General features: G+C 35.6%; 1 protein-coding gene and 1 long non-coding RNA gene across 2 annotated transcripts in view; one reads left to right on the plus strand and one right to left on the minus strand.

The window, feature by feature from the left end:
• Window positions 1–1176: 1176 nt before the first annotated feature.
• On the minus strand, window positions 1177–21265 carry LOC133646473 (uncharacterized). The gene is made up of 4 exons (XR_009825296.1): window positions 21202–21265; window positions 20459–20510; window positions 3383–3456; window positions 1177–3275 (listed from the first exon to the last, which is right to left on the minus strand). It is a non-coding gene; the product is annotated as an uncharacterized LOC133646473 (long non-coding RNA).
• A 156-nt stretch (window positions 21266–21421) lies between these two features.
• The window catches only part of pax1a (paired box 1a), a 5181-nt gene continuing 4844 nt past the window's right edge, over window positions 21422–21758 (plus strand). Inside the window, 2 exon segments of the mRNA XM_062041856.1 lie at window positions 21422–21592; window positions 21738–21758. The exon segment at window positions 21738–21758 is cut by the window's right edge and continues 609 nt beyond it. Coding sequence (XP_061897840.1) covers window positions 21589–21592; window positions 21738–21758 — 25 coding nt within the window. The 5' untranslated portion in view covers window positions 21422–21588.

The following is a 21758-nucleotide window of genomic DNA, read 5'->3' on the forward strand; positions in this document are numbered from 1 at the left end:
GAGGGGCTTTTTCTTGGCCCTGCAAGTCCAGGCTTGGTTGCAGACCTGTCTGTCCTAACTCACTGCAAACATGTCAGATATTTCACCACCTGGATGAGTGAGCTCAGCTCCCCCATGGTAAAGTGAACTGATCTTTACCTCACACTGTCAGCCTGAAATGTGGCCTAACATATCACAAATATTCAAGCTGCTTCATTAGTTCTTAAAAGGCATGAACTTGCCACCGTGCTGATGAAAGAAATGAGGGATTCCTGAAATATGCACGATGCGTAAAACAAATATGATTTTTTTTCCAGGAGCTGAAAGGCAATGTGTCCATGTTTGACCAAAAATAACTATGCGGCATGAGGGTGTCACATCAGTGAGCTAAACTTCACACTTAAAGGTCGGTGTACAGGTGTTTCCCTGTTGAATGTGGACTTGGGACAGCAGTACAATTCACAGAGAGACATACAGTTAATCAAATCATCAAGGTCGCAACCAACAAGTGTTCATTATGCAGAAATTGGACCTGCGTGGTGCAGCTTTCAGCAGAATACCACCGTGACAGGTGACCACAGGGAGGAATACATAGTGTATTCGATTCACACCACCCTGAGAGCATGGCTATGGCGGGAATATACACACAACACCCAAACCAAACCCACTTCTTGGCCTGACTGGCAAGCACACAAGGGTAGAAATAAGGGAGCATATTTATGACCATGTCTTTCTATAAGGTCATAGTACTTTACTATTACTGACTACAAGGATAAATGGGAAATACTACATGGACAAAAGCATGAGGCCACTGAAGCAAAAATTGAGTCATAGTTATGACAGATTTCACTCTTCTAAGGAAGTAGGGAAGAATCAATCCAAATATCAATATTGATCAAGAGCTCAGTTACAGCTCTTGTTATTACCAAATCTGTGTTATATGTGTTTTATGTTGCACGATTGCACCAAGAAAAATTCCTAGTTTGTGAACCCGTTCTCAAACAATGGCAATAAAACTATTCTGATTCTGATTCTGATTCTGAAAAGAAGAATCAATATTTGCTCTATACTAGCATGATTAGAATCATTTTATTATTGTGTTATTGTTACATATTCTCCTGAGAAAAAGCGTCCTCTGCAGTGGTCTTTTGTTGTTGGTCTATTTCCTCTTTTAGAATTTCAAATTGCGGGCTGTTATGTAAAACACAAATGTCCACTACAGAGAAGGCTATTGTTGTTATTGTATGTTATTATTTTTGGTTGACCAAATCATTTAATTCTGATAATATAGATGATCCACAAATTAAAGGCAAAATTTAAAAAAACTAAATTATCTTGAACTTTTTCAAGTAAAATTTGTCGGTATCTATACGCAATACTTACCCTATATATTCTTGCTTTCAGATTAATGGAAACATTTGTAGCATCCCCCAAACCTACTTTTAAATAGGGATGGATACCTTTCACATTTGTATACGGTACCAATTCCCGGTACCTTGGAATCGATACCCGTACTCAACGGTACCAATTTACAGTACTTTTTGTGTGTGTTCAAATGTATTAATAGATGTTAATAGTAAAAAAAAAAAACTCATTTTTTTGTTTAACATTTAACACTGAGCTGTGCTGTAAAGTTGCTATTCTGTTTTCTAATACTTCTCAGTCTCATTTACAAGTATTATATCATAGACTTTACATCCAGTTGCAATTCCAAGACGTTAGATGGCAGTAGTGTATAGGATACGGTGTGTTGATATAGCCAGGAAGTAGTCTTTGCAAAAAAAAAATAATAATATGCCAGTCTTTTCTTTTGTTGAGCCCTACAATTTGTTTTTACTTATTGCATTGTACTTATTGCACACAAGCAGTTTGATTGTAACGTGCATTTTAGTTATAGTCTGGATTACTGAATTTGGAGTTGTTGAAATCGCCATGTAAAATTGCTAATGCTAATCTCTGGCATGTGTAAGGAAAATACAGAGTAAATTAGCATAGAGCTAACGCTTTTCAGAAAAGTGGAGCCTTACTGTAATTTTGGGTTAATTTTTCTTACTTTATAGGCAAGGAAAATTGCAATATTACCAAGAAGTATTTGGACTGAGTGCTCTGAGTGCTAACTGCTTGATTCCCAGAAAAGTGCTTAAGCCAGTAACGAGTATGCAACCGAACGTGCAACATAGGTATCGAAAAATATGGCACTGTTTGATATTACGTGAATCAGTACCTGGTACTACCAACAGGCTTTGGTTGGTACACATCCCTACTGGTAAGACTTCATTTAGGCATTTAGGTCAGAGGTCACCGATACTGGACCTGCGATGTTCAGACTCTGTTCTAGTTTATACCAAAGTGTTTGATGCGGTCAGGGTCAATACTTATAGGTTCTTCCACACCAAACTGTTTGCAAAGAATAGTCTTATGGAGATAAAAAAATACAATTATTGATGTATTATTAATTTATTTATGAATAAAGATGTGTGCTACACCAGTTTGTCCAATTTCAGCATCAATAAAAACACTTTCTTGGTAAAATATGACTAAAAGTGGAACTACAGCATTGTTATTGAGCATGCTTGTTGTCAAGGTAGTAAAAACCTTGATGTCTGCGCACACATTTTTTCTGTGTGACATTAATATTCTGGCCCAAATTTCTCTTGCGGAGGTCTCACTGACTGATTTTGAGCCTTATTTAGAGGACACCCGGTTTTCATAAGGCTATTAATCTTAAAAGGAGCAACTGTCAGAGAAAATACACTACCCCTATCCCTGACATAAAGAAGGCCTGTTCAAGGCCTTGATTTCTGGTTTGGCGGAAAACAATATCACACTGTCTCTGAAAGAAAACCTTGACTAGCCCTTTCCAGACTCCTCCATAATGGAGCCAGCATTCTTAAACATAGAGGCACAGCACATTAGAGATACAACGTAGGACAATTTGTGACACGCGACTTGGATTTTTCAGCTTTTAGAGAGTCTGGGAACATTATTATTACATACATCCGAGAAAAGTTACAAATAGAAGGTGGTGTATAGGATTTCAGTGAAGGACAATGCAATACACAAAATAGAATACAAAAACGTATTGTGCTGGAAGTCAGGAGTTAATGGTAAACGTCAGAGCACACATGTGAAATGAAGATACAAGGTTTATGTCAATAACCACATGTGACCCTCGGTTTTTAAATTTACCGGTTGATATCCAAGCAAGACAAGCATGAATCAGCAGCAGCTGTAGTTGCAGTCTTAAGTGCTCCCAAAGTCATTAGGTTGCTCCTGTAATTGACAACAGATCAGCCCTGTAATGTTGCGCAAGAAAATAACAGTCAATCTGGAGATGCACAAAGATGCAAGGTACGAAAAACTGAATAGAATAAAATTAAACAACATATTTGATATGAATTACCTCATACTGTACAGGGCACTGATGCAACCACGGTCACCCTGTTCTCCAAAGACTGCATGTGGAAATGATGCACTCTGTAATTAGTAGGAAGCAGAGATATTTTGAGGTGGACATGCATGGCCATAGATGACCACAATACATCCTATGCGACATCCTACATTTGTTTATGATGAAATGTGTACCGTATGTAGAGATAGGTAACTTTAACGTTTGAATCAATACAGTACACCTTCTGGGTACCTGGGAATTGATAATGGTACTCAACACTACCAATTTGTTGGTACTTTTGTGCGTGTTCAAATGTGTTGTTAAAAGACAAACATTTACTTTATTTAGACATCTAACATTGAGATGTGCTCTCGAATTGTTGTGTTTTTTTCGTACACTTCTGTGTCTCATTTGCAAGTAGTGTATAGTAGACTTTGCATGCAGTTACAATTTCAAGACATTAGATGGAATTAGTGTATAGACTATGGCAGAACCGTATGTAGAGAAAGTACGGTCAACTCGGTTTCAAAGTTGGCAGCAAACATGGCAGTCATCAGAGGTGCTTTTAACCAATCATTTAGGGGATCCTCTGGCAATACTCTCTCTGATTGGTCAAAAGCCCTTCAAGTGATTACAGGGCGCCATCTTTGCTACCAACTTTGAAACCGAGTGGGCCATACTCTCTCTATACACCGTTCTGGACTGTGGTGTGTTGCCTTTGTCAGAAAAAAGTATTTGCCATTAATTTGAAAATGCCATTATTTCTTGTGGCGCCCTACAAAGAGTTTATACTATGTATAAAATACCAAGTATGGTATTTTGTTCACTCTTGCTGTTTGATTGTAACTTGCGAAATCAAAACTACAAGATGTAGTTTTGATTTTGAAAATCTGAGTTGTTTAAACTGCCATGTAAAATTGATAATTCTAACCTGTAGCATGCTTATAGCAAATCCAGTGTAAGTTTGCATCGAGCGAGCACATTTTGAAAAGCGGAGCCGTACTTTACTTTTCAGCACCTTTTTCTTGCTTTGTTGGCATGGAAAATTGCAACATTAACAACACTGCTCAGAGTGCTTGAATGTTTGCTTCTGGGCCAAGCGCTTGTGCTGGTGCCGAGTCTGCAACTGGACATTACTTCACGTGCAAATAAGGTGTCAAATTGTGGTACAGTGTAGTTTTTCACAAATCGATACCCGGTATTACAGACAGACTTTGGTTGGTACCGACTTTGTAAAAGTATTGAGTTTGGTACCCATCCCTGATGGTACTGTATGTGCCATCAGCAACAACATCCAGTTCAAATTAAAAGGTCACACAACCATTTTCATTTATTGTATTTGTTGTTTTGGATGTGTAGCCAAACTCTGTACCATAATGGCACCAGTCCCAACATAATAACCAGACTAAAGTGTACAATCATGCATTATATTAATTTATATTATTATGTTTTGTCAACTTGTACTTCTTTATGTCATTGCCTGAAATAGATAAATAAATGAAAATGAAAAATGAAATGAAAGTGCCATTAGTGCCACTTTATTGAACCAAAAAGAGGCAAACATCAAGTATAGTTATCGCCAAGTCAACTGTTAGGACGGTTTTAGGCTCAACGTTTGGTTGCACTTTACCTCCAAAGATGCCGACTCAGCCACCTGCAAAACATCCTTGATGATGACATTGTGCAAGTAACTTCTTGTAAGTAATCTAGCGTCTCGATAGAAGAACACGGAATCTGACGCTCCTTTTAAACTTTGATGTCGACCTCAACACGCCAACAGCACTGCTTAATTCCAATATTCTTAAACTCACTCTGACGTTTGTCTGTTTCTCTCCACACCATTAACACAACACTCATTATCCACTAATCACACTCAAGGCAAAGTGCATTAGTGCATTCTGAACAACATTATAACACATTCATGTCGTTAGACTGAATGTATTTTGCTCAATAAATACACACCTGCTGCATGTAGGATTAACGAGCAAACACTTTAGTTTAATGTCGCCACAATTGTGTATCAATTATCAATATTTGCTCAGCTTTGCTAGGAAACTTTCCACCAATTTCTTTTTTTAACCTGTTCCAGACTCCTATTGCATTGCTTATATACCGTGTACGCTACAGTATGTACCCCCTCCAAACCGTCCTGCGTAAATTGGCATGCACTTTGACAGGCTGTGATTAGAGATGGCCGATAAATGCATTAAAATGTAGTATCGGAAATTATCGGTATCGGTTTCAAAAAGTAAAATTAATTACTTTTTAAAACGGCGCTGTACGGAGCGGTACATATCCGGTAAAACGCGGACATTGCGTCTCCCAGTCAGCAGCCCCTCCCCTCTCCCCTCTCCCCTCTCCCCTCTCCCCTTTCCCCTCTCCCACACACAACACAGGAGTTGCAGCACGACTGCAGCATGAGAGGTTTACTGTCGACTCTTGATGACCTAATCAAACCGCCGCGAGCGTAGCATAACAACAACAAGAGTGTGTTGTTGCCGGTGCTGTAGCCTGGTTAACAAGCGAGCTCCCTCTGTGACTGAGTAATGACACCATGTCTAAGGTTTGGGATTATTTTAAAGTGTGCCTGACGGATAAAAAACTGGCAATTTGCAATGACTGCAAAAATGTAGTTATGCGAGGAGGAACCAAGACGTCTTCCTTTAATACGAGCAATTTGATCCTCCACCTCTTCAAGAATCATAAGGAGATACACAATGAATACAAGCGGAAGATGGATGAAAAGCAAACACCGAAAAAAAGTAGTACCACACAGTTGTCGCTTAAAGACTCTGCCGAGAAAAAACAAAAATACAAAAAAAAACACCCCGGGGCGAAAGCCCATGTTGTGGTCAGGCAGGGACAACGCACGCAATATGGCAAAAGCTACGATGGAGTTTGGTGTGGCTAGTCTGCCCTGCATGGCGCACACTTTGCAGCTTGCAGTGAAGTGAGGTGCCCTGTCTCAACGCAGCATTTCAGAAGCTCTGGCTGACTGGTAGGCCACTTTAAGCACTCACCACTAGGTTGCAGCACATTTGTGTTACTCATACATACGTTAGAGCAGGGCAGATTGAGCCCAGTTTATAATGTCCTGTTATACAGTTTACCAGGCAGTCTTGCACTAAAGGAGGACTATGTTATTGTTTACTTTATTACTCTAGTATACTCTGGACTGAAGCTGTGTGCCTTCATTGTTTTTGTAGCTGTTGTTTTGAGGCATGTTTAAAAAAAAATAATAATAATGCTCTTTGTGAAAGTCAAAGTATAGTATTTCCCATAGTTGTAGTGGGTATCAGGATTATCTCAGTGAGAGCATGTCCCAAATTCCAAGCTGCTGTTTTGAGGCATGTTAAAAAAAAATAATGCACTTTGTGACTTCAATAATAAATATGGCAGTGCCATGTTGGCACTTTTTTCCATAACTTGAGTTGAAGATGTTCTCTTATTTTGGAAAACCTTATTACATTGTTTAATGCATCCAGCGGGGCATCACAACAAAATTAGGCATAATAATATGTTAATTCCACAACTGTATACTGTATATCGGTATAGGTTGATATAGGAATTGGTAATTACGAGTCGGACAATATCGGAATATCGGATATCGGCAAAAAAGCCATTATCGGACATCTCTAGCTGTGATTGGTCGGCCTTTTTGTACATTATTTATTTTGTGAATACGACTCGCTCAGCGGGTGTACGGACAACTTTTGCAAACACCTTTGCCTCCGGTTGTGGATCATTATTTGCAATACAATTGACTTCTGATAAGTTCCTGCTCTAATAACACTCCAGAACCAAGAAAGCGGTTAACTATTTTTTCATCATATTTAGATTATTTTTGTACAATTTATGACCTTCACACTAGACAACATTTACAACTTACATGCTAACATTTTAACCGCTCATTATAGAATAATTACATATAATAAATGATAATAAATAAAATATCAAATGCATACATGAACACACATTTCATTAAAAAATGCAATTTCAATTTCAGTTAAATAAAAAAACATGTTTAATATTTGGGTTCAAAATGTAATGCAATTTTGCTGACTTGTTCGTCAATCAAAATGAAGGAACTTCTCTTATTTATTGTCATGGGTGCTTAGGTCTGAACTGAAATTTTAATTTAATTCTCCGATTTCCAAAAATATATCTTAAAGGTTGTACATTGGTCAAACCGTTGCCGTGCAAAATGTTACTTCACATTACCACAAATCCCACCAGACCTCGTCAAATTGTGTGAGACTTTTGTTCTGAGCATCTAAACTAGGATCAAATCCTTAACTGTTGCTTTTCTTTTTTTCTTTTTTTTTGAAATACCACAACTGCTAAAAGATAATAGCAGGTAAGAAAATTATAAACCGTAGAACCGGAAATTACATTATTAATTAATTGTACTGTATTAGGTTCCGCTGGCTATTTAGCTGCTCGGTTCAATAGGACGACTCATCATCCCTCTGTCCAGATGGTTTCAACTTTTGGTAACTTAATTATATTCATGTATGGCAGTTGACAATATTAAAAAGGAAATTGCATGAAAAAAGTGTTTCATGATCCTTGAAAATTAATAATTCACCAATTTGAAAGAGGTCAATATAAATGCTGTTCCTTAAAGGGGAACTGCACGTTTGGGGGGAATTTTGCCTATCACTCACAATCCCTATAGAACACATATGTTTTACTCTTTTTTGTGTAGTCTAAATTGTAAAATATGGCTAGTACTAGATGGCTAGCATTGTAGCTAATAGGATTAATCTAGTCAGCCTTTAAAGCCCTCTGAAAAAAGACCAACAAACTGCTAAGAAAGCTTAATTTATATAAGTATTTGCGACATTCTTATTATAAGCGCTAACGCCAAGAACTATTTAAAGTAACACAGTGCCTTGATCCTAGAGAGGTAACGTATAGTTTGAGTTTGAGTTTGAGTTTGAGTTTATTTCGAACATGCAAGCATACAACATGATACATCACAATTTCCAGTTTCTTTTCAACATGTTCGAAAAGGAGTAGGAAGAAGCAGAGCTTATTTAATCCTACCCCTTTTCTTTACATAACAGTTGCAAAACTTTTTGTTCACTTCCTGTTCACAATTTTTTCACAATAAACTCCATAAGTAATTACAATAAAAATAAATAAATAAATAATAGTAAGAATTTAATAATAATAATTGGTGAAGTAAGTCATATTTCATATGATGAGATAAGTAAGATTACTTTAAGAATGAATGAATGGATGGATGAAATAAATTGAGAATGTTTGTCATGGTTCTTCTTCATTGTACTTTGTAAACACTTTAAGTTTGAAGAGTTTCTTGAAGTGGATCATATTAGTACATTGTTTGATTGCTTTGCTTAATCCATTCCATAATTTAATTCCACATACTGATATACTGAAGGTCTTAAGTGTTGTACGTGCAAACAAATGTTTTAAATTACGTTTTTCTCTAAGATTATATTTCTCCTCTTTTTTTGAGAAGAATTGTTGTATATTCTTGGGTAGCAGGTTATAGTTTGCTTTGTGCATAATTTTAGCTGTTTGCAAATTCACTATGTCGTGGAATTTCAGTATTTTCGATTCAATAAATAAAGGGTTTGTATGTTCTCTATATCCAACATTATGTATTATTCTAACTGATCTTTTTTGTAACACCGTTAATGAATGAAGTGTACTTTTGTAATTATTTCCCCATATTTCTACACAGTAGCTCAGATATGGTAACACTAGTGAGCAGTAGAGAACTATGAATGGATTCTTTGGTCTAGAACATGTTCCAACACTCATTATTACTTCTAATAATTACACTAAATTCGTGTTTCTTGCAACTTTATCGATGTACATTTTACGTGAAATTTCCAGTTCAATTTATCATCAATCATTATACCTAGAAATTTGGTTTCGTTTACTCTTTCAATTTCTATTCCGTCTATTTGTATTTGTGTTTGACTTTCTCTTCTACTGTTACCAAATAGCATTATTTTAGTTTTACTAAGATTCAACGATAGTCTGTTTTTGTCAAACCATCTTTTTAATTTGTTAATTTCTTCTGTTATTATTTGTATTATCTCCTGTGTGTTCTCTCCTGAACAAAACGCTGTTGTATCATCCGCAAATAATACTAACTTTAAATCTTTTGTAACTTTACAAATGTCATTTATATAGAGATTGAATAATTTAGGTCCTAGTATTGATCCCTGAGGTACACCACAGGATATATTTAGCGTTGTAGACGTGTGTTTGCCTAGCTTCACGTATTGTTTCCTGTTCGTTAGATAACTTCTTATCCAGTTTAAGACTAACCCTCTGATGCCATATCGTTCTAGTTTTTTGATTAAAATATTGTGATTAATTGTGTCAAATGCTTTAGTTAGATCCATAAAAACCGCTGCTGCACATTTTTTACTATCTATTGCATTGGTAATTTCTTCTGTAATTTCAATTAAAGCCATTGGAGTTGAAACATTAGCTCTGTATCCATATTGGTTCTCTTCGAGTATTCTATTTTTATTTATGAAACTTTCTAATCTGTTATTGAACAGTTTTTCAATGATTTTAGAAAATTGTGGAAGTAGAGAAACAGGTCTATAATTTGTAAATTGATGTTTATCTCCAGTCTTATAAATTGGTGCAACTTTAGCTATTTTCATTTTGTTTGGAAATGTACCTGTTTGAAATGATAGGTTACTAATATACATTAATGGTCCTGAGATCTCTTCAATAACCTTTTTTATCGTTTCCATATCAATTCCGTTACAATCAGTTGAAGTCTTAGATTTACATTTTTTCACGATTGTAACTATTTCCTCCTGTGTCACATTACTGAGGAACATGGAGTTGGGATTTCGCTCTATGGTATCATTATAGTCCTCAATTGGAACTGGGTCTGGAATCCTTTCTTCCAATTTTGGTCCAATATTTACAAAATAATTATTGAAGCTTTCAACTACTTCCTTTATGTTGTCATTTTTTTTATTTTCATCTAAAAAGTATTGAGGGTAGTCCCTCTTAGTTCCATTTTTAATGATGCTATTGAGGATGCCCCATGTTGCTCTCATATTATTTTTGTTCCTGTCCAACAATTCACTGTAATATTCTTTTCTACATGATCGTAGTATGTCTGTTAACTTGTTTTTATACTTTTTGTACTTAATTTCTGCCTCTATAGTTCTTTGTGCTATAAATTCTCTATATAGTGTATTCTTCTTCTTACAAGCATTTTTTAATCCTTTTGTCATCCATGGTTGATTATTCTTTCTCTGCTTGTTACTGAGTTGTATCCATGGACAATGTTTGTCATAAAGTATTATGAACTTGTTTAAGAAATGTTCATATGCTTCATCAACCTCTTTTTCATTATACACATTGTCCCAATCTTGCTTTTGTAGCTCAATTTTGAAGGCAGTCATCCTCTTCTCTGTGCACAGTCTTCGAAATGTCCTTTTGTCTTCCATGTTCTTCTTGTAGTTTCCATTATATATTGTAAAAACTGGCAGATGATCACTAACGTCGCTTATAAGTAGACCACTTGTAGTGTTATTATCAAAATCATTGGTAAAAATATTATCAATAAGCGTGGCACAGTGTGCTGTGATTCTGCTTGGCCTTGTGATTTTAGGATATAGACTGATGCTGTACATTGTATCAATGAAGTCATCAATAGACTTTTGCTTGTTGGGGTTCAATAAGTCAATATTAAAGTCACCACATAAGAACATTATTCTTTGACCATTGTCCATGTAAGTAGCCTTGATCCATTCTTCAAATGTTTCTATACTTGACTTAGGTGATCTATATATACAACTGATGAATATGTTTTTGCTTTTTTCCTGACATATTTCAATGGTTATACATTCTAAGATATTATCAATGGCAAATGACATGTTTTTTACCACTTTGTAGTTCAGGTTCTTCATCACGTACACAGCTACTCCTCCTCCTTTTTTGTTGGTTCTGTTGATGTAGTTTAGTTCATATCCCTCCAGATCAAAATCTATTCCTTTTTTATCATCAATCCATGTTTCTGTGACAGCAATCACTTTGAAGGGTTCGTTGATGTGTTCCAAAAAGTTCTTAATGTTATTGTAATTTGCATACAAGCTTCTGCTATTAAAATGAATAATTGACAATTTGTTATCACATTCAATGTTGCTATTATATTGATCATCTGTATAATAAAAACAACTATTACTGATGTGGGAGAAAAAATTTGTATCTGGATCTATATCATTTTCCAAATCCTGGTTTTTGTGATCTTTGTTGCAGAAATTTTTTAGTTCCATATTTTCTTGTTCAACAAACTTTGATGTTGTTTCAATAATCTCAATAAGTGTAGGTGGATGCAATCTTGAATCTAGGTCCTCTTGTTTAGTCGTCCCTTGGAACATAGTAGTGTCGATGCTGAATTTGGGTGTTTGTTTTCTGTCAGAGTCCATTATCATCGTTGTTGTGGAAGCTGTGTAAACTTTAAAAATTGTCCAGGTCCTTGATGTCATGGACAACAATTACTCTTGCTTCTGGACTTCCATTCAGCTTGATGTAGATTTTACAGTTGGTGCTCCAAGTTCCCTGGATTTTTCCCTGCCTTCTCAAGTCGCGTGCTTTCTTGGCGATTCCAGCATTGCGTTTTGTGAGATGCTCATTCATGTACACATTTGTTCCCTTCAGCTTCTTTCCCTGTCTCAGCAATGCCATTTTAGATTTTCTGTTTACGAGTTTCACAAGCACGACTGGAGTGGCGTTGTTGTTTCTTCCGTTCAGTGGGATGCATGTTTCGATGGTATTAATGTCAATTTCAATTTCTTTTGATTGCAGGAAGTTGACCACTTGCTGTTCTGCTGAGACCATATCCATTTCATCTGGTTCACCTTCATTATTCACAGCGTTCGCATAGGATCTTGGTTTAATACGGTGCCCTGTCACAATGATATCATTCATTCGTTTATCCTGATCCATTTCATCTATGATGTTCCTCAGCATGTTGTTGTCTTCTTGAAGGATCTTCATTTGTTTGCTCATTTCAGTGGCTTCTTTATTTCTGGAGTTGTTCTCTTTTTTCATTTCTTTCATTTCTTCTTTCATTTCTTTCATATCCTCTTTCCATCCATCCATCAATTCTTCCAATTTTTCTAACATTTCTTCTTTAAATTCCTGGAGTATTTTTTGTAGTATCCCTTCTTGAATCCCATCATGTCCTGTGCCCAGCTTCAAATCAGTCTTTCCAGTCAATCCTTTAACTTTTGGCATCGCGGCAGTCACTGACGTCAGCGCCTCTTATGTCTTAAGGGCAGTTACTTCTTTAGCGACTTGCGGCACTTTTAACTTGTTTTTTCAACAATTTCGTACCTTGCGCCGTTCAGAGATCAATTTGAGGTGTCAGCCTGTCAACTTATATCACTCTGCGACGTCGGGATCACTTTAAAACAGCTGTAAACTCGCCGTAACTTTTGGTTGCTAGGCAACCGCTTTGAACTGCGGGAGGCGCCTTTGGCTTGCGGCTAACGGCTCTTCCACTCGCCTTCTTTCAGCGTATCAGTGCCTCTCAACTGACCAAAATCAGATCGAAGATGCCAGGTGACTCTCCTGTGGCTGTGATCGCAAATCAGTGGTCAAATCAGTGGTCAAAATCTTCAGACTTAACAAAAACTCCGGTAGCAGAAGCGGAGCTTTTTTCTTTGCGTCCTTTCTCATTGACAGGAAGTGACTTTTTTTAGTTACTGCAGCTCTTGACCTACTAAGCTGCTGGTTCTGCATCGCCTCCGAGTTTGTCAAAGTTTGTGTTCGATTATAAATCATGCCTCCCACCTCTATAGAAAAAGGTTGTGGCCATAAGTCGAAAAGTTAGTCAACTTTGAAATTCAACTTAAACAGTTGACTTTGCGAGGAAGATGTGACAAGATGCCTCAACAACCTGTGGAGATGATCATGGACTTCAGGAAAGTCACAGCCCCACCATCCCCCCTCACCCTGATTGACTCTCCCACCCCCGTCCCCATTGTGGACTCCTTCCGTTTCTTGGGCACCACCATCACCCAGGACCTCAAGTGGGAGCTGACCATCAGCTCCCTCATCAAGAAGGCCCAGCAGAAGATGTACTTCCTGCGGCAGCTGAGGAAACTTAAGGTGCCGACCGAGATGCTGGTGCAGTTTTACTCAGCCATCATAGAGTCCATCCTGACCTCCTCCATCACAGTGTGGTTCCCTGGCGCCACAGTCCAGGATAAGAATAGACTGCAACGCATCGTCCGTGCTGCTGAGAAGGTGATTGGCTGCAAGCTCCCATCCCTCCAGGACTTGTTCTCCAGGACCAGGAGGCGTGTGGGTCGGATCACAGCTGACTCTTCTCACCCTGGACACACACTATTCTCCCCTCTCCCCTCAGGCAGGAGACTATATGCTCCATCCAGACCCACACCTCCCGCCACCTGAACAGTTTTTTCCCTTCGGCCATCAGGCAAATGAACAATAACTCCTAACAGTAGCTCCTTGAATTCCTTGAATCCCTTCTAAGTCTATCTGATAGCTCAGTCACAGCTCTTTTTATACCAAATATGTGTTATATGTGTTTTATGTCGCACGTTTGCACCAAGAAAAATTCCTAGTTTGTGAACCCGTTCTCAAACAATGGCAATAAAACTATTCTGATTCTGATTCTGATTCTGATGTTTGCGCCCAGCATTCTTTCAATTTATGCTGAATTCATCATCTAAACAGTGATGGTAAGTCTTGTGCTGAAATATACAAACATCCCATCAGTCAGCATCCGAGTGAGAGTGGACATTGTACAGTAGGTGATTGTTTTATTATGTTTGTAGTTTGTATTTCTTCTTTAGTGTTTATCACTATCGCTACAGGATGTTTAGTGTTTCATTAAAGCTGAATCTGCTTAGCACACAGCTTCTACAGCTTTTGGCGCAGTCTCTGTATATTCAGGCTCAAAATTGTAATGTTCTGGTTCACCATCTGTCCCAAAGTAGCTGTCATTGGGGCTCACAAAGTCTGTCATGATTAATGTTTAAAATGACACAAATATTCCATGCTATCATGAATGTGCCAGTTACTACATTACATATATACCTACAACATGTTTACAAAACCTTGTTGGAAGTTTTTGGAGGTTTTTTACAACGCTTTTTAGGCGGATTATATTTGAATTCCCATTGCCTGCATTGTTAGCCACTTCTTGCTAGTGTTGTGTACAATTTCGAATGTATAAAAAAGAGAAAAACATATGTGCGCTTGTCTCACATAAGAATTGTGAATGTTAGGCAAAATTCATAAAAGTTCAGTTCCCTTTTGAATTATGACGAGATCAATCCCATATTAAATATTCAAATGTGAGCTCTTTTTAATTAACATGAATTTGTCTTTCTTTAAAAAGTTCATTGTCAGTCCCCTCGTAATAAAAAAAAACCCTGAAATTAATATAAATATAATAATAAATTATAACAACGAAACCATGCACAATCCGTGAAGGGCCTGATTTTCTGTGAAGAAGAGCATGTAAAATGTCAATTAATGAATAACAGGGCTCATCCTATCACATGTTTACCACAAAAGTAATCCTGACCCGTTCCTGCTCTGTCCCTGATAAGAATACAATGGCACATTTCTTCATTTTTTTTCTCATTGCTTTCGTTGGCGTGGAGTGATAATGCTGGTCTTGCAAGACGTAAGTACTGCGCCTGGTTGGACATGTGTCAGAAATGATTTTCGTATTTCACCCAAAAATAGTTATTATTTATTTTCCATTATTTTTGGGGTAAAAACCATACCATTGGATTAAATTCAAAGCAAGGCAAGGCAAGGCAACTTTATTTGTATAGCACTTTTCATACACAAGGCAGACTCAAAGTGCTTCACAGACAACAAAGTGAAATGAAAGAAAATAAAAGCAAAATTAAAATTCAGACAATAAAAATAAAAACAGTGCGGACGTTAAAAGTTAAAAGATTAAAAGATTTAGCTGAAAGCTAAGGTGAACATGAAAGTTTTCAGTCTAGTTTTAAAAGTTGTCAGAGTTGGGGAAAGTCTGACATCTTCAGGAAGTTTATTCCAGCTATCTGTTGCATAGCGACTGAATGATGCTCTCCCTTGATTTGAGTTTACTCTGGGAACCGCTAACAGATTGCTCTCAGAATTCACGTGAAAAGCTCTGTAAATTTGTGTGGGGCTCCAAATAAAAATACTCCTTAGGACCCTGTTTTAGCCAGTTTTAGCTCTGCATACATGCACTATAGTTTCACTACATAAAAAGCTTTTTGTCTTCACAATGTTCTCCAATCCTGGCCTCTTCACAGCATGTTTTATATGCATATCGTTTTTTAAATTAAATTCAAAAAGTAGGTCTGTCAAAAATAACGAGTTAACTCATTGTGATTAATACTGAAAAAATATGCAATGATAATGTATATACGCAAATTAATCCTGCAATTTATTTTGACCACACATGCTCCTTTCTTAGCAAGTAATAACCTGTGATTGAATATGTACAGGTTTAAATTTAGATTAAAGGTTATTTAAGTCAACATGCTCAATGGTTATTGTAGACCAGGGGTAGGGAACCTATGGCTCTCGAGCCAGATGTGGCTCTTTTGATGAATGCATCTGGCTCGTAGATAAATCTTAACTGACATTGCTTAACACGATAAGTAATGAATAATTCCGCTGGTAATCACAGTGTTAAAAATAAGGTTCATAATATTAAACATTCTAATGCATTTTAATCCATCCATCCGTTTTCTACCGCACCTATTCAAAAAGTCGCATTAAGGGTAAGAAGTATTTTATTTATTATTGGTTAGCTTCGGAATAACAATATTATTAAAAAGAATAAGAGAATTATTATACTCTAAAAATGTTGGTCTTACTTAAAAATGCGCGCATTTAGTTGTATTCAGTGTTAAAAAATATTATATGGCTCTCACGGAAATACATTTTAAAATATTTGGCTTTCATGGCTCCCTCGGCCAAAAAGGTTCCCGACCCCTGTTGTAGACTATTGTAAAAATAGGAATTCTTCATATAATATAATAATTTAAACAGCAAGAGGTCACTGATGTCATGTTATTTGAACAAACTACATAATTCTATAGTATATGTTTGAATAAATTAGAAGGATTTATCTTCTCTTGGTCATCTTTGTTTACTCTGAAGCACCATTTTGTGTCAACATGACATTTACTGCCCTAACCTGAACTTGTTGTTATACAAGTTGCCTGTTTGTGACAACACGGAGAGGGCACCTGTCCGACTACATGTTCACACACTAACGCTTAGCAAGATTTTCATATTCCCAAAACATCATATCTTCTTAATTCCCACATTTCCACTTGAAGAATATGAGCGAACACTTGTGTGAAGGCTAAACACATGAGAAGATATTTAAGAGTAAAATGTCCCACAAGGTAAAAAGTCCATACACACTCATTTTGATGAAATCATTTTGTAAATAACAAGTTATTTATGTTCGGATAAAGGTCAAGTTCATCGCAAAACAAGCACACACGCACCTAACCAAGTCACATTCAATACAGTAAATATATAGACGTGTGTTAAGCGCTGATGCCATGCTTTCATGTAACAATTAGACCAATGTGAACATGAATACTTCATATGAGACAAGTTTATTGAAGCAATTTCTCTGCCTGGTAAAAACTGTCATGTCTCACATGTATATATATATATATATATATATATATATATATATATATATACATATATATATATATATATATATATATATATATATATATATATATATATATATATATATATATATATATATATATATATATATATATATATATATATATATGTACATATATATATATACATATATATACATATGAATATATATATATATATATATATATATATATATATATATATGTATGTATGTATGTATGTATATATATATATATATATATATACATATATATTAGGGGTGTGGGAAAATCGATTCAAATTCGAATCGCAATTCTGACGTTGTGCTATTCAGAACCGATTCTCATATTTTTTTATTTTTTTATTAATTTTTTTATTAATTTTTTTATTTTATTTTTTTTATTACTCAATCCAACAAAACAATACACAGCAATACCATAACAATGCAATCCAATTCCAAAACCAAACCCGACCCAGCAACACTCAGAACTGCAATAAACAGAGCAATTGAGAGGAGACACAAACACGACACAGAACAAACCAAAAGTAGTGAAACAAAAATGAATATTATTAACAACAGTATCAATATTAGTTACAATTTCAACATAGAAGTGATTAAAAATCCCTCATTGACATTATCATTAGACATTTATTAAAATAAAAATAAAAAGAACAATAGTGTCAGAGTGGCTTACACTTGCATCGCATCTCATAAGCTTGACAACACACTGTGTCCAATATTTTCACAAAGATAAAATAAGTCATATTTTTGGTTAATTTAATAGTTAAAACAAATGTACATTATTGCAATCAGTTGATAAAACTTTGTCCTTTACAATTATAAAAGCTTTTTACAAAAATATACTACTCTGCTTGCATGTCAGCAGACTGGGGTAGATCCTGCTGAAATCCTATGTATTGAATGAATAGAAAATCCTTTTGAATCTTGGCAAAAATCTTAGCCACACGATTATCAAATGTAATAGGAAAATTAATTCATACTGACCAAACTGGCTTCATGGAAGGTCGACAATCTTTAGACAATACAAGGAAATTGTTTAATGTTATTTACTATGCTAGAAGTCTCCCTTATCCCACAGCAGTATGTACTGTTGATGCGGAGAAGGCATTCCACCGCATAAACTGCTCATTTATGTTTTGCACATTACGTAAATTTGGATTTGGAGATCATTTTATACAACGGATTAAGATGCTTTATACAAGGCCCATGGCATCAGTCAAAACCAATAATCATATTTCAGAACCTTTTTTGTAAAAAATAGGAGTAATACAGGGATGTCCTGCATCTGGATTATTATTTAATTTGGTTATTGAACCCTTAGCTGCAAAAATAAGAAGTGAAAATAATATTCATGGTATAAAAATTGGCTCTCAGTATAATAAGCTATCAATGTATTGTGACGACATCATTTTTTTACCTGTCACATGTTTACTCCTCTCTTTTTTATATCAATAATGTCATCACTGAATATGGCTGTTTATCAGGGTATAAAGTTAATTGGGACAAATGTGACATACTACCACTTAATAAACACTGCAAGAAATTACAAGTTCAGAACTCCAAAATTAAATGGTATTGTTGTGTATTGTTTTCATAAAAAAAAAAAAAAAAAAAAAAAAAAATCGTTTTTGAATCGAGAATCGTGTTGAATTGAAAAAAAAAAAAACGATTTTCAATCGAATCGTGACTCCTAGAATCGATTTTGAATCGAATCGTGGGACACCCAAAGATTCACAGCCCTAATATATATATATATATATATATATATATATATATATATATATATATATATATATATATATATATATATATATATATATATATATATATATATATATATATATATATATAGTGGCTCTTGGGCCCATAAAAGAAGTCAGCTTTCTGCCCTCCTACCTCACCAGCAGGTACACAAAGCAAGTATTCATTATTATACTGTACTTCATGTCTAATTTAGGACAGCCAAACAATTTATAGATTAATAGACTTTCTTGACAATATAAACATGAATTTTGCTGTTTGGATGCATATTTTACAGTGACAATATCTGTAGTGTTTTAAAGAATACACACACACGCACACACGCACACGCACACGCACATACCCACGCAGTGAATGAAAATATATATATATATATATATTAAAGACAAAGGCCACTATAGATGACACTTCGAAGCAGCACCAATATTTACTGAGGGCACCATGCAGGAGGGTCTCTGCACCTTGCTGGTGTCAGGTGTGTTGACCACATGACTTCACTTATCTCACCTGAAATCAACTGCTTCTATTTGTTATTTTTTTTGTCATTACCATCGGGATGATAATGTTTTAAAAATGCAACAATCAAAAACGACAATGAGAACGTTTCAAGTGTGAGAGACTGCGTTAAAAAACATTATACTGCGTAAAGGGAGCCGTTTTTTAAAAAATGTATTAATTGTTTAAAATGATTACATGGTAGGTTTTATTGCAGCATTTTATCAACACAATATAAAATACCTTTAAATAGACGTCAAACAGAACAATAAATTGTGATATAATGCATTAAAAAATACAAATCTCATTATCTTGAAATATTACGTTGCCTATAGTTTTGACCTCCACGCCGTTTATGTATAAATATATACAACGCTTATGTCTACATTTGTATTTTGAGTGGAGTATATATGACAAAATAATTATGGGTTTTATTTAATGAAAAGTCATTTTTAAAGTGAAATGTTAACATCCGTGTTGTAATGTGTATGTGTGGCTTAAGTGTATATTAAAATATGAGTGGGAGTTTTGCTCAGAGTCTGCACATGTTTTATTTTTATCGCTGCATGCATGCACGCAAACATTTCGTTTTTAAAAAAAAAAGTACAATTACATTTCATCATTAAGGCATATTAATGTGTTTGCAATGTTATGATATCGTGTTAAACGAATTGTAGAAAAATAAAAATGTAATGTTGATTTACATTAGAGTATTGTAAAATGTGTATATTTATTTACACATCTATGACAGGATAAAACCGTATCTATAACTAACCACCCATAACCTCATTATAAAACCTCTATAACATAACGCAGCTAATAATTTGGATTGTTTTTAACCGCTGATGTCGGATAGCATAATTAAGGAATACAATATATGTACAATATTTATGTACATATTTTCAAGAAATTAAAGTACACATTGTAATCGAAAAACATGCGTGTAACTGTAGAGATGAAAACACCGTGCACATACACTCCCGAAAAATCAATTATTAAAAATAAAAACAAAAACAAATGTGAGGTTGGCATGTATACTTGAAATTGTGCATAATTAAGTTTTAAGTGTAATTTAAATTCGTTGAAAATGATCGTGAAAAAGTGAAATATATTTTTTCAAACGTGCAATTTGTACCAACCTCATTAGAGCACCGATGCCTGCAGTTTCTTTCATGTCCAGAGGGGGGCGTCCTGTGTGACACACAAGTAAGTTTTTAGAAGCTTAATTAATGAAGTCAACATATTATACAAAACGTTCAATTCAAAACGGAAAATGCATGCAATTCATGTGCTCCACCTCACGGAGGTGAAAACTATCTTCTTATAATGGCTTCCACGATGTGATGATGACGATGATGATGATGCAGGTGGAGGTAAAGAAGGGGAACCTTGTTATCTTTTAAGTCGGCTGTTGAATTTTTAATAAGACATATTTTGCGAACTATAAAGGTGCACGTTGACATGTATCTCATAGTCTGGAAATGTAGAATATATCGATTACGTGAGCACTGATTATTTCCGATACTGTAAAAGAAGCATTATTAAATATTTCCAGACTAACATGCAACACATATTTTTTTCAATTAATAGTCTGAATGCACTCTCCTCACTTTGATTCTGAATTTATTGCACCGATCCACATTTTAGGAATAAATAAATAGTTACAAAAATATGACTAATATATCTTAATTTAGGAAGGCAATGCAATGCAAGATACGATACAACAATATTAAAATGATATAATGCAAAATTTATAAAATATTTTTCCATGTTTGTAACACTTTTTAATGTAAAAAGGCACCGTGTTATTAAAATAATCCAATAAATTCCCCAGCCGTGCATATTAGTGTGCATGCATATGGTCATGCTTTAAAGTTCTTACCAGGAGGCTTCATGTTGGATGAAATGTTTCCCCTTTCCTGCCACTTCCCTCTATGCAAAACACGGCAGGAGGCTGCGCAGCTCCGACCGGACGTGGCTTGTGATTGGTTGAGAGCGCTGCAGCAGCCCCGCGGCGGCCAATCAAAACCGAGCACAGCCTCTGCGTTCAACAGCAAAACATTGACGTGGAGCGGACGCGTCAAATTAATCCCTGCAAACTCACCGGGATAACTTCAATTTGCGTTTATCGGATGAAGATCGCTTTAAAAAAAGATAGGTAAAGGAAGAAGCGGGTACTTTTTTCTTTTTTTTTTTTTTCTTTTTTTTTTACGGCTTGGACTATTTGTGTGCGCTTTAATTTATACACTTCCACGGAACGTCAAGGCAAATGGGTAAGACGTTGTTTGCATGCTTCAGTGCTTGTGCGTAAAATGTCACCATTTCCTTCCATGCGCGCACTAAGAGTTTGTTTGAGCTTTAAAGTGTTGCAAAGGTGTGTATTGAAACAATAAAGTGTGTGTTTTTTGTGTGGTCCAGAGCAAACCTACGGAGAGGTGA

This window comes from Entelurus aequoreus, linkage group LG03 (assembly GCF_033978785.1).
Source record: "Entelurus aequoreus isolate RoL-2023_Sb linkage group LG03, RoL_Eaeq_v1.1, whole genome shotgun sequence".
In the NCBI taxonomy this organism is placed as follows: domain Eukaryota; kingdom Metazoa; phylum Chordata; class Actinopteri; order Syngnathiformes; family Syngnathidae; genus Entelurus; species Entelurus aequoreus.